The sequence below is a fragment of the Balaenoptera musculus genome, chromosome 3 (assembly GCF_009873245.2).
Source record: "Balaenoptera musculus isolate JJ_BM4_2016_0621 chromosome 3, mBalMus1.pri.v3, whole genome shotgun sequence".
Lineage (NCBI taxonomy): Eukaryota > Metazoa > Chordata > Mammalia > Artiodactyla > Balaenopteridae > Balaenoptera > Balaenoptera musculus.
The window spans coordinates 34,501,627-34,515,304 of NC_045787.1; the positions used below are offsets into that span (position 1 = coordinate 34,501,627).

General features: G+C 35.1%; 1 protein-coding gene across 4 annotated transcripts in view; it reads left to right on the plus strand.

Moving 5' to 3' along the window:
* CCDC152 (coiled-coil domain containing 152) overlaps positions 1-13,678 on the plus strand; it is a 34,762-nt gene that overhangs the window by 11,912 nt on the left and 9,172 nt on the right. For all 4 annotated transcript variants that reach the window (XM_036846982.1, XM_036846980.1, XM_036846979.1 and 1 more), the window contains 2 exons: positions 494-562; positions 12,046-12,110. In XM_036846982.1, coding sequence (XP_036702877.1) covers positions 494-562; positions 12,046-12,110 — 134 coding nt within the window. The remainder of the gene's footprint in view (positions 1-493; positions 563-12,045; positions 12,111-13,678) is intronic.

Here is a 13,678-nt window from a genome sequence, read left to right on the forward strand (position 1 = left end):
GCCCTAGGACTCAGGCAAAGAGGACAGGTTAGAGGACAGTGAAGAAGAAAAGCATTGTCTTCTCCCCAATGACACCATCTCATCAGCTCTCTCTATTTTTGAACAGAACTTAATGTTCCTTGACTCTCTTTCCTTAGAATGTTCTTTTATGGAAAATTCACTTGGATACAAACCTCATAGTTCTCCAGACATGTCCAAATGTGCCTTACTTCTAGGGCAGATGTTACTAAGTCACATGGTGGGGAATCCCTACTATGCTGGGTTTATCGTGCCTTAGAAAACTCATTACTAAATCCTGGAGTGCATTTGACCTAAAGAGTGCTTAAAGAGTGATTAAAAAGTATTTATTATATAATTTATTTTGAGATATCTGGTTGATTTATTAAGTCTCATAATTGTCAATTAAATATTATTTTAAGTATCTCAACTTTGAGATAATAATTCCAAAATGAAAGCAAATAATATTCAAATAAATTTATCTTTTATGTTTTAGAATGTGCTACTCTTCATAATATGATAAAAGGGCTACAACAGACCATTGACTATCAACATAATTTGAAAGGTAAGTTAGAAAAAAAAGTAAAATCTAAAAAAATATGATATATTTAAGCACCTTCAAGCATAGAGAGTTTTCATAAACAAAACGAAAAGACAGCCCTCAGAATGGGAGGAAATATTTGCAAATGAAGTAACTGACAAAGAATTAATCTCCAAAATATACAAGCAACTCATGCAGCTCAATATCAAAAAAACAAACAACCCAATCCAAAAATGGGCAGAAGACCTAAATAGACATTTCTCCAAAGAAGATATACAGATTGCCAACAAACACATGAAAGAATGCTCAACATCACTAATCATTAGAGAAATGCAAATCAAAACTACAATGAGGTATCACCTCACACCAGTCAGAATGGCCATCATCAAAAAATCTACAAACAATAAATGCTGGAGAGGGTGTGGAGAAAAGGGAACCCTTTGCACTGTTGGTGGGAATGTAAATTGATACAGCCACTATGGAGAACAGTATGGAGGTTCCTTAAAAAACTAAAAACAGAACTACCATACAACCCAGCAATCCCACTACTGGGCATATACCCTGAGAAAACCATAATTCAAAAAGAGTCATGTACCACAATGTTCATTGCAGCTCTATTTACAATAGCCAGGACATGGAAGCAACCTAAGTGTCCATTGACAGATGAGTGGATAAAGAAGATGTGACACATATATACAATGGAATATTACTCAGCCACAAAAAGGAACAAAACTGAGTTATTTGTAGTGAGGTGGATGGACCTAGAGACTGTCATACAGAGTGAAGTAAGTCAGAAAGAGAAAAACAAATACCATATGCTAACACATATATAGGGAATCTAAAAAAAAAAATAGTTCTGAAGAACCTAGGGGCAGGACAGGAATAAAGACGGAGACTTGTAGAGAATGGACTTGAGGACGTGGGGAGGGGGAAGGGTAAGCTGGGACGAAGTGAGAGAGTGGCATGGACTTATATATACTACCAAATGTAAAATGGATAGCTAGTGGGAAGCAGCCGCATAGCACAGGGAGATCAGCTTGGTGCTTTGTGACCACCTAGAGGGGTGAGATAGGGAGGGTGGGAGGGAGACGCAAGAGGGAGGAGATATGGGGATATATGTATATGTATAGCTGATTCACTTTGTTATGAAGCAGAAACTAACACACCATTGTGAAGCAATTATACTCCAATAAAGATGTTAAAAAAAAAAAAAGAATAGAGAGTTTTTACATCTCTGACAGTAAATTTCTCTTAATCTGGTCTTGTTAAGTTCATCAGCTAAGGGCAGGGCTCCTTACTACTTAATAATACTTCCTAAATTATTGTGAGATAAGAAATGTCATGCTGAACAGAACAATTCAGTCATATCCTGACAAGGACATCAGGGTTTTATAATTGATTATAATAATTCTATTACTTTTGAAAGGTTAGAAGTTTATTTATTCTCAGTAGTATTCTTGGTCTAATAACCCTGTGTTCCGTTTTGAAGGATGGGTATTACTAGTAATCACATGATGAGTATTCTATTCAAACTTCAGTGATAGTTTAGTTTACATTTTAATTTTTGTCATAAGCTAAGGCTATGTTTGTGTAAATGAAGCCAACACATTCAGCTTATCTTATTTTTGTTAGTCATGCTAACCCAATCAATAGGCCTACCATTTACAAAATGAAGCAACCTAGTGTTTTGTCCTGTTCTGATTTAGCTACAGTGCAGTGTTACTGGGATTTTCCTCTGCTATATTGGAGTTTAGACTAAATTGCCTCCAAGGTCTCTTCCAACATAAAACTCACATCAAACAGGAATTTTTCATCTTAGTCCTCTGCTTTTATCACAAAGAAACAACTTTACATATGTAGGTGAGATACAGTGGTGATCTTACATGCTATTTATTTGATTTGACGTGTTATTCCTTGTAGTTGTTATAATATTCTAATTGAGATGTATCTATTTTTAAGAATTATTATTAGTTCTTACTTTTTCCCCATTGCTTTCCCTTAAAATATTTCCTCAAGTGTTGATGAAACAAATATAGAAATTGTATAAGAATACTTCACACTTACATTGTCAAACAGCATCTGCAGTACATAAAGGACTCATTTCCATATTAATACATCACTAAAGCTGTTCTGGTGATCAAGAAGGGTGATAGATAGGGAACCATACCATCTCCAATATCTTTTCTTTTGGTTAATTCCTGCAGACGTCTGATCGCCATTTGTCCATTAGATTTTCACTTTACTTGGTTCTAGCGTTCTGCTCATTTTTTCCCAGCATTTGATCCTCATCCCACACCTGGTTTGGGCTTTCGTTTGTCCATCTCAATGCTGATGGCTCAAAACAACTTTTCCCTTCTCTGACTAAATACAACGCCTACCTGCACTTTTTAAAAACTGTGTATGTTCAAAATCCTTTACAGGATTCAAATGGTATTTAACGCTTTCCAGTATTTTGTTCAAATAAAATATCTATCAGAAATTAATGTTAAATACTTTGAAGTCCCAGAAAGTCAATTATAATTCAATAATGAATATGTTAAATGTTATTTCTTTGTAAGAGGAAATTAAATATCAACCAATGGTCAAGAGCACCATCTTTTCACAGATATGGTAGTACAAATTTTTTAATAACCCATTTCTGAAAATAGATATTCTATGGTGTCTCTCAGGAAGAAATAGCAATTCATTGATTTCATTTTTCCAGTGTTTCTACAGGCCTTGGTTTGGGCAAAGTGATAGATGTGAACTACCTGTCTTTCTTCTGTTTCATCCATTTGATTGTCAAGATTGTATGGTTAATTTGCTTATCTAGGCTACAGTGGTTACAAATGTCTGCCTCCCCAGAAAGTATTTCCTCTTCTTAATAAAAACCTGATTTTTTTTTTCTGACATCCATTCTTCATCCACACAATCATATGCCTCAGTGGAAGCTAATTACACCCCAACTCCAACAGAGGGCTTCTGGAATAATTTTCCTCTCTTCCAAAAAAATGTTTTCTTCTAGTTGCTGATAAGTCTGCATATAATGCCTGAAATTGTTGCAGACTCTTTGCTTTCAGCTTGAAAATTATGACAGCTTGAGGATAGCAGGAAGAAAAGACTAAAAAGACATGGTTTCTTGACAGCATTATTGAACTGGTGAATCAGTTACACTCTAGGCTTAAGAGTTTCTTCTACCACTGTAAGAGAAATGATACCTCCCTTTACTCTCATCCATCAGTCTTTTCAGTAGGGGCTTATGGGCTGTGTAAAAGATGATCCATTGAGATGCAGAAAGAAAACAATGAAATTCCTATTTACATTTTTTTTTATCTAAAAATCAAGGCAAATAATTTGATGAAAATTTAATAGTGGAATGTTATTCCTTACTCTTTCTTTTTTTTTTTTTTTACCCAAAACTAATAGAATATTTTATTTTTATTTTTATTTATTTATTATTATTATTCCTTACTCTTTCTGTATGTCAGTTATGCATCATTTATAATGCACAAGATTCCTCTTCTCCCAAGGAGAGTGGGAGTTCTAAAACTAAACAGTTCCATCTTTATTTTTTCTCCAGTCTCAGTGTATTGACATGTAGTACGGTTTACATGTACCTGGTTAAGAGGGTTTATATATTATATTAGCTACTTACGATCAAACTAATCCTTTCAAAATAGATGGTAGCTTTAAGAAATAAAACACATTTGACAATAATACTAATAACACAAACGCAAGTCAAGAATAAGAAAGTAGCAGAGCTGTTACTTGTTACCCTTGTACAAGTTCATCAGACATATTAAAAAGTTAAAAATTATGAAAATCTATCATACCTGATGAAATGTCAGCCAATGGTGGCCAAGTAACTGCCTTTGGGAGAAAATTAATCTATAGCAAGACTGTTTTCAAATGAATATTTGGAAATGGTTCTATCATTAAGTGATTTGGAAGCCGAAAGTGTGTCAACTTTAAGTATTCTCACCTGCATATTAAATTTGGCATAGAAATGCTAAATTCAATAAAAAATTTTCAATGATTCTCAGTGATTTTGAACCCTTTCGTTAAATGTTTGTTTGGTTTTTTGTTTTTAAAAATCTTTAGAGAGGCTTATAAAAACAACACCAAAGAAGATGGATTTTGACAAAATTTCAAAAACAATCACTTTTGCATAATTGGTGTTTGGGATTGTAAAACGAATACAGTAGTTCCTCCATCTCTGCAGGCCCTGCATCCATGGGTTCAACCAACCTAGATAGAAAATACTTGAAAAAAAAATTCAGAAAGTTCCAAAAAGCAAAACTTGAATTTGCCAAGGGCTAGTAGCTATTTACATAGCATTTACATTGTATTTATAATTATTTACATAGCATTTACATTGTATTAGGCATTATAAGTAATCTAGAGATAAAAAATATACAGAAGGATATGCATAGGTTATATGCAAATATTATGCCATTTTATATAAGAGATTTGAGTATCCATGAATTTTGGTACCCACGGGGAGTCCTGGAACCAATCCCCCAAGGATACTCAGGGATGACTGTATTGTGATTTAGTAAGTGCAGCCAGTGATGAGTTTGTTCCATTAAAACCAAGTATCAAAACAATCTGAATATTAAAACCAGACTTTGAAGAGTTAAATCAACATTGTAAAAACTGTTGATGCATTTTCATTTCCATTGTTTCACTAAAATGTAAACAATAATAATGATTCAATAATTTTAAAGTTTTATAACAGTACTTTAAATAATATTAGAATAAATTAACATTTTTCCTCTTTAGTTCACCTTTTTTACTTCTATTTTATCTGTTTTAAGAATTATATACAATTAGAAAATAGTATATATATAATTTATAAATAACTAAACATGAATTGGGATGTACACACTTTTTTTTCATAAATTTTATTTATTATTATTATTTTGTTTTTTGGCTGCATTGGGTCTTCGTTGCTGCACGCGGGCTTTCTCTAGTTGTGGCGAGCAGGGATACTCTTTGTTGCAGTGCACAAGCTTCTCATTGCAGTGGCTTCTCTTGCTGCAGAGCACAGGCTCTAGGCGAGCAGGCTTCGGTAGTTGTGGCACACAGGCTCAGTAGTTGTGGCTCGCGCGCTCTAGAGCGTAGGCTCAGTAGTTGTGGCACATGGGCTTAGTTGCTCCGTGGTATGTGGGATCTTCCTGGACCAGGGCTCGAACCCGTGTGCCCTGCATTGGCAGGCAGATTCTTAACCACTGCGCCACCAGGGAAGCCCATGCTCGTTATTTTTATCAAGAGGGCATACAATTCTAAGAGTTTGGAGACTATTAGTTTAGAACACTTCATCTGTTTGTCACTACTTTTTAGATTTTGTTATTTATGTTGGCCAATCTATTCCCTCCTAACATCCTACCAGTTATACATGACATAGTGGTTGGTCCCTCTTACCAAGGTATTAAACCTTTTATGGCAATACCATTGGAATTTCATAGCTTAAGGGAAAACATGAGCCTCTCATTCTCATGAGTGATTGGATGATCAAGTTAAATATATTTTCTGAGATGTTCTCATTGTCAAGGACCAAAGAAGCTCTTCCTTTTATTACTGCTAACCTGACACCAAGAAGGAAAGTCATGAAACAATATTTAGTGAATTGCATCTGATATGCTGTCTATCAGGGTGGAGAGAGGCAAGGGCCCATCATGCAGGTTATGCACGAGTGTTGGCAGCCCTTTATACTATGGACTTTTTTTTCTTGTTGCTTGATTACCCTATCCTCTACTCCTCAACTTTAGTCTTTATACCTCAAAGAATGAATTCATCCTATCTTTGAAGTAATACGTGTTTGGAGTTCAGGATATGAACATAGAAAGAGAGTATGATTCATTACAATATATCAAATGATAGGAATATTTCTTATATTATTGTATATTATTCTATATACTGGTTTAGGAAAGAAACTTCAGTAGCTCATTATATGAAAGATGGTGACATTATGCCTTTTGATTTATGACCAGTGACTACTAATACCAGGGCAAAAAGAAAAAAAAGACTTGGAGATTTTTCTCCATTAGAGGAGAATTATCACCATATAACCAGTCCCAGATCAATTGAATTTCAGGAATTTAAACACATTGGCGGTAAAAAAAGAGAAAAGAGAGAGACACATGAAATCAGCTGCAAATATGGAGCACCTCCAAATTCAGTAGAATTTAAACTTATTTTTGCCAGTTTTCTCTAGATAATTTCTTACAACTTAATATTGCTTTTTTCCTATCTAAACTGAGTCTGAATAACTTGAATTTATTTAGGACCTTATACTCTAACAGGGTAAGTTTTAAGGAAGACATTGTTATGTACAGTGCAACTTTACTATACAAAATTGTACTAAACAAAATGATTTAGTCAAAACTGATCATTGATCAGAATGTTTAAAAAGGGGTAATAGCACATATTTAGTGCTATTCTATAAGAGAATTATCTGAGAAAGTAGGCTAATCCATGATCAGCTACTTCTTAAGAAAAAAGTATTGCTTAAATTAAAAGTAGTTTGAAAAGTGTAGAAATATTTCTTTCAACATAATTGTGAAAAATACATCCGTGGAAAGAATGAAATAGATTCTAGAAATAGACCCCAATATTTGCTAGTGTAATGTATGACACAAGGAGTATTTCAGTTTATTGGAAAAAGAACGGCATTTTAAAGTATGGTACTAGCCTAACTAGCTTACCATCTGGAAAGCTTTCCCACCACATCAAAAATAAATTCCAGATGGATTAAAAAAAAACTTTAGTGTAAAAACAACAATGAAAACTTAAAAGAAAATCCAGGAAAAATGTACAACCTGGAGCTGAGGGATATCATCTTAACCAATCTGGGAACTTCAGATACTATATAAAGAAAAAAAAGACCAGCAGACTTTCTTAACATCAATGCAACAAAAGCACAGACAACAATGTAAAAAGAACTTTGCATGTTATTTGTCACACAAAAGTCAAAAAGCCAATAATTTATTTGAAAAAGTGTTTTCAAATACCAATGTAGTTTATATCTGCAATACAAAGAGCTCTACAAATTGATCAGCAGAGATAAAGAGAATTTTTAAATGGGCAAAAGATATGAATAAAAATATGGAAATGTGTATGTGTGTGCATATGTATGATCCAGAGGTTAAGAACATGGAGAAAAACACAGAAGGATACACAATTACACCAGGGGTGTGGAGGCAATGGGAAAAAAAGAGGGAGAAGAAGAAGGCAGAAAGAAAGAGAATGGAAGAGTTCCCTAAAAGTATCTCAGCATGTATGATACGACCCTATTTATGTAAAATTATTAAAATGTATGTACAAAAATGCAAAGAAAAATTATAGACTTGAAGGAATGTCCATTTTTAAGAAATAAGTTTTTTTGCAAAGTAATATATATGGTACAATTTTATACTGTTAAAAACAAATAAAACCAGTACAAATGTGTGGTATGTTTATATATAATTGTATAAACTGGGAGAAAAATAGAGAAGGGATATAGACCAGGCTGTTAACATTGATAGCTTCAGTGAGGTGAGTGGATAGGATAGGTGTATAGAGATGATTAGCTTCCCTTTACAGTTGCTTCACTTACTAAAAGAAGCAAGCATGCTTTTATAAATAGGAAAACATCGAATACCTTTTCTTTTATTTTTCAGTGATGGATACTTCAGCAATTCCAATAGATACAAGAGATATTTTTTGCCTAGTTAGTACAATCTCTTTATACTGAATGGTGAGACACTAGAGGCTTTCCCACTAAGATTAGGAACAAGGCAAGGAAACCCTTTCTTACCACTCCTTTTCACCATTGTGTTGGAAGTTCTAGCTAATACACTAAGACAAGAAAAGGAAATAAAAGGCATACAGATTGGGAAGGAAGAAATAAAACATTTTTCAAAAATGACATCATTATCTACATGGAAAATCTAAAATATTCAACAAAAAAAACTTCTAGAACTAAGTGATTATAGCAAGGTTGTGCTATACAAGATTAATATACAAAAGTCAATTGTTTTCCTATATACTAGCAATGAACAAGTGGAATTTGAAATTTAAAACACAATACTTGGGCTTCCCTGGTGGCGCAGTGGTTGAGAATCTGCCTGCTAATGCAGGGGACACGAGTTCGAGCCCTGGTCTGGGAAGATCCCACATGCCGCGGAGCAGCTGGGCCCATGAGCCACAATTACTGAGCCTGCGTGTCTGGAGCCTGTGCTCTGCAACAAGAGAGGCCGCGATAGTGAGAGGCCCGCGCACAGCGATGAAGAGTGGCTCCCACTTGCCACAACTAGAGAAAGCCCTCGCACAGAAACGAAGACCCAACATAGCCATAAATAAAAAATAAATAAATAAATAAATAAATAAATAAATAAAAATTAAAAAAAAAAAACAAAAAACACAATACTTGGGGCTTCCCTGGTGGTGCAGTGGTTAAGAATCCACCTGCCAGTGCAGGGGACATGGGTTCGAGCCCTGGTCTGGAAAGATCCCACATACCGCGGAGCAACTAAGCCCGTGCACCGCAACTACTGAGCCTGCGCTCTAGAGGCTCTGAGCCACAACTACTGAAGCCTGCATGCCTAGAGCCCATGCTCTGCAATAAGAGAAGCCACCTCAATGAGAAGCCCACGCACCACAACGAAGAGCAACCCCCACTTGCCGCAACTAGAGAAAGCCCGCGCACAGCAACGAAGACCCAACACAGCCAAAAATAAATAAATAAAATAAATTTTTTAAATTAAAAAATAAAAATAAAAAAATAAAACACAATACTACTTACACTAGCACCTCCCAAAATGAAATACTTAGGTATAAATCTAACAAAATATGTATAAGATATATGTAAGAAAAACTACAAAACTTTGATACAGTAAGTCAAAGAAGAACTAAATAAATAAAGAGATAGTCCATGTTCATGGATAGGAAGATTCAATATTGTCAAGATGTCAGTTCTTTCCAACTTGTTCTATAGATTCAAAGTGATCCCAATCAATATCCCAGCAAGTCACTTTGTGAATATGACAAACAGAGTATGAATAATACAGAACTTGGAATTATTGTTATCCAGGTCTAATGTCTCATTCAGCCCTGTCACTGATCCCAGTTGGGCACTGAACTCAAGTCCTGACCTCTATCTCACACTGATTTCCAGTTCCAGTCCTGGCTCCAATCCTACTTCTGGCCTAATTTTAGCTCTGAACACCTTTAATGTCTGGCTCAGGTAGAGATCCTGGCTCTATTTTGAACTCTCACCATGCACTATACCAGGGTTGGCTCTTTCCTGATCTAAGTATATCTGATTCTCCTAAACACACCTAGAGGTTTACAAGAGTGAATACAGAAAACTGTGAAGCACCACTCCTTCTCCATCATCATTCATCAAGAGAAACATTTTGGTTATATACAAAAAATGTCAATTATGATAGGTGTGAAACAGTAGGACAAATTAAAGATGCACAACTACATTTTAATTAATTTCATTTTTTCTTATTTAAGTTCTACATGGAAAGGCATTATATAAATACAACTGTGGTTCTTAATAATGTTGCTGAAAGATAAAAACCTCCCTTTCTTTCTAGCTTAGGATATCACTCATCTTCTCTTTTGACAGTAGTTTTGTTTCCCTCACCCGTTCTGCAATACAAACTATACTAATCCTCAAATACAGATCAATCCAACCATACACTGTTTTACTTGCATTGCTACAGCTACTGAAGGCTATTGGTTAAAAATCATAACACTGCAGACTCCTTTTAATTTTTGAGTCCCAGTGTCACTTATACCCTTAATTTATCTTGGCTTTTTAAATTTTCATCCTTTAAGCCCCCAACTTTAAATGTTTCTTTCTCTTTCAACCTACTTTACTTTCTATATCACAGAAAAAATGAAAGCTCTCAGGTATAAGCTACCTCATTTCCTGTCATCTACCACCCCTTCTTCCCACTGCACTTCCTCCAATGTATTCATACACAGGGATATCCTTACTTCCTTCCTCATTAGCTTAGAAAAAAGAAAATCCTTCTTCTTATCCAAAGTTTATTTCTCCGCATGGGTTTAACTCTCATCTCTCTTCACCTCTCTCTTCTGGGATGTTGCATCTTCAGTTGTCTCTTCTTTTCTCTCTTTCATTTCCCTCTTTCTATTGGCCATTCTTCTCAGCACTTAAACAACTCAGATCTCTCCCATCTTTTCAACAAACAAGACAAAGTTTTCTTGACTTTGAGTTTATTCCCTCCAATTACCCTCACTCTTTCCTTTTACAATCGAATCTCACGGGAATAGTCTGCACTCACTATCTCCATTTCCTTACCTCCACCTAGTCTTCAACTTAGAACAATTGAACATCTCCCAAAGTTTTCAGATTCAAAGTTCTTTCATTTTATCTTTTTACTGCATTTACTGCCATTGATTATAACCCCCTTAAACTCTCTTTTCTTAGTAACACCCTCACCTGCGTCTCTGGACACTTCTTAGTCTTCTTTATAAGATAGTCTTCCTTTGGCCACCTCTAAATGTTTCTCAGCCTACGAGAAATATTCTCCTGGATACCTCAAGCATTTCAAATTTGGTGTGGTAAAGATCTAGATTCATCACTTCACTCCTAAAAATCTTCCCCTTTTAATTTTTCCCAAACCAATGAACAGTTTTCAACCACTTAAATCAGAAACCTAGAAGGCAAACGTTCCCTTTTCTCTTTTGCCTCTGCTATCCAATCAGTCACTAAGTCTCCTGTTAATTCTATCATCTAAATAGTTATCTTTATTTTCCTTTTGTCTCCTACTGCCAGTGACCTAATTTAGGCTTCTGTTATTTCTTACTAGATCTATTGTTACTGATATCCATTCCTCTGGGGTCAACCCCCACCCCCCATTCATCCTCTACACTGCCGGATAATCTTTTTAACATGTAACTAATCATTTCACTTCATTGTTCAAAATTCTTTGATGATTCTGTAACCTATAAAATAAAATTCAAAGTTATTCATAGAGAATATGTCTACCTCCTATTAGGCTACATCTCCAACCTATTTAACACATTCTCCTTACAATTTACATGCCAACAATACTGTATTTGAATTGTAATTTTCCCAAATGTGCTATATTCACTCAAGCCCAAAGTCTTCTGTGCAGTTTTCTGTATCTGGAACGCATTCCTCCAACTTATCATTTAAGTCTCAGCTCAAGTGGTTCCTCTTCTGCAAATCCTTTCCTGACTTCAAGCTGACCTAAGCTTTTCTTCCACAGCTCCCCGCCATATTTCAGACACACTGCCGTTACAGAGCAATTATCATAGCATATCATAACTATTTACACATCTGTCTCACCACTAGGCTGTAAGTTCTTTGAGGAGCAATAATTTTTTTGTTTCAACATTCCCAATGTCCTGCACAGAGCCTGGTGTGTAGTTGATGTTGTATGCATGTGTTGAATACATACATGAATGGAAACTTGAAAGTTAGACATATTCCCATATTAATTAAAAAGTTCTATATATTAGGATATTCTTTGATGTTTTTTACACAGGTGAAAATGAACAACTAAAAAGAAATGCTGATCTTATGAAAGAAAAGTTAAAAACTCATGAACAGGTGAGTTTGTGTGTCTTCATATTCAATCAGATCCCTGTGGAGCACTGTCTTCCCAAATTAGAAAAAAAAAAGTTTTTTTCTTTAATAAAGACAGCCAAAAGTTTCAGAGTAAATATATATGGAAGTGCCAGAATTTTTAATAAATAAATTTTTTTTAGAAAATACAAGTTTTGAGGACCCTTGGCTTTTTACAGACTATAATGCACTAACATATCACTTGCATTACTTTTTCTTTCTAACAAAAAAGGATGAAATAATTTTGCCATATATTTTAAAATTATGTTAATAGACTTTTTACTGTAGAATATACTCAATTAGCACTTTAAAACTTTTTTATAATAAAGTGAATGAGTCTTCAATATTTATGATTTGAGTAATTTATTGCAATTTTATTGTACCATCTAAATGAAGAGAGCATTTTATGTGGATCACCAATTAATTTTCTCCCAAGGGCCAACATACCCTCTGCTACGTTTTCTTCTCTCCTATAAGAACAGTGCCATGATGGCAATTATAGAACATAAAACACAGTACCTAGAACATAAAAGGTCCTCAGTAAATGTAAGTTCCCAACCCTCTGCCCTTTGGGAAGTTTATTATGCTAATTTTTTCTCTTCTCCTAAGAGCCAATATGTCAAACTCTGGCAGACCTAAGATTTCCAAAACTCAACTTGGATCTGTATCCAGCTTAGAACTTCAACTTGAAGGATCATCTCTATTTCAATCTGGTTCTTCACTTGAGGAGCCTTTGAAGAAATACAGGCTAATTCTGTAACCCTTCCAGGGCTTCTGGGTAATACTCAGGAGTAATGAATGGCATCTGACTGTGCTCTTGGAAAATTTAGCTTCTCATCACCAATTTTGAAATAATTTAAATATCTCTGGATTATATCCCATCCTTTATTTTTCCTTTCCTCTGTTTCCTTTATTTTTCCATCATTTTCATATCTTGCCTCTAGAGTTCAACAATAAATGTGAAGTCAGGGTGTAACTGGGACAGAGCGAAAGGGGGAAAATTTTTGCCTCTTTTCTCTTCTAAAATGTCAAGTCATAGAATGCTGCTTTATCTAGAATACTATGAATTTTCAGAGGGATGGGAATTACAGAGAAAACGCCGTGATCCAAGATTCTGAACTTATTAATCGCTGTCCAAAGCAAACTAAAGATTACCTCAATCCAATGAAAATTCTCTAGTACAAAACCTCCAGGCACATCCAAAACATATGGAGAACCACTCCCTAGAAACAAACTTAGGAGTTACTTAACAGCCATATTTATGGAATATGTTAAGAATTATTAAGTTTTATAAGAACAAAAATATAACCAGAAGCTGTCCCTTGGAATTTAAAGTTCCCAGAAAGCAAATGAAAAGAAGGCAACCAAGAATAACTTGTTGGAACTTTGTCCTCTTAAAAAGAGGAAAGGATCGGACTCCTTGGGGCTGGCACAGGCTAAATAAACTAGGGGAGAAGAACCTAATGAGATACAGCCTGGCCCCAGCCCAGACATTTAGGATAGCCTTATGCCTCGAGGCTGCAGTGAAAATCCTGGGTCTTACCAAATTAATG